The 692-nt window shown below is 46.0% G+C and overlaps 1 protein-coding gene across 2 annotated transcripts in view; it reads left to right on the forward strand.

Annotated features, from left to right (window-relative positions):
- LOC119591893 (glutamate receptor ionotropic, NMDA 2B-like) overlaps nucleotides 1–692 on the forward strand; it is a 182,298-nt gene that overhangs the window by 159,546 nt on the left and 22,060 nt on the right. For both annotated transcript variants that reach the window (XM_037940640.1, XM_037940642.1), the window contains exon 15: nucleotides 552–664. In XM_037940640.1, coding sequence (XP_037796568.1) covers nucleotides 552–664 — 113 coding nt within the window. The remainder of the gene's footprint in view (nucleotides 1–551; nucleotides 665–692) is intronic.

The following is a 692-nucleotide window of genomic DNA, read 5'->3' on the forward strand; positions in this document are numbered from 1 at the left end:
TAGTGTTTGCTTTTCCCTTCAGATATACAGGAAAAGAAGACAGCGCTTGCTTCGTATCATGCTGACGGAGTCAATCTAAAATTGGCTGAAGATTAAAGATGAATGTTGAACATCCTTTGATGTTGCTAAATTGGATAAACAGAATGCAGATTAGATAAATAACTCAACGGTTGCAGTATTAGTCATCGCTCTCCCAGGCCAGTTTCTCGTGCGACCGAGCATTGATTCATTCATGTTCATAAATGCTCTTTGGCATTCTCACTTAATTAATAAATGATGACGTATGACGTAACGATGTAAATCCGTTTCCTTGAAGTTCCATGCACTAACTCTACGCTGCAACGCTTGACTAGGCCAAGCAGAATGTTGGCAAGCAGACCAGTACATTCTGATGTGTGCAGCTTATCGGATACAATGCAAAGCAAAAGTAGTACTACGTTTTACGAAGAAAAAATACCGGTTAAACACCACTCTCTCGTGATGAGTTGATACTCTTTAACGATAACAGAAACCCCCAGAGCACATGAAAACCTGTCCGCTTCCTTGAACAGCTCCAGGCGCCCCAGAATCACCGCTTCTCCCTCTTCCGGACGCTGTGGATGGTGTGGGCTATCCTCTTCCAGGCCGCCGTCAACGTGGACTGCCCCCGGGGGTACACTGCCAGGTGAGTCTCGGGCCTGCTCGCCTGCAGT

This window comes from Penaeus monodon, chromosome 29 (assembly GCF_015228065.2).
Source record: "Penaeus monodon isolate SGIC_2016 chromosome 29, NSTDA_Pmon_1, whole genome shotgun sequence".
Taxonomy (NCBI): domain Eukaryota; kingdom Metazoa; phylum Arthropoda; class Malacostraca; order Decapoda; family Penaeidae; genus Penaeus; species Penaeus monodon.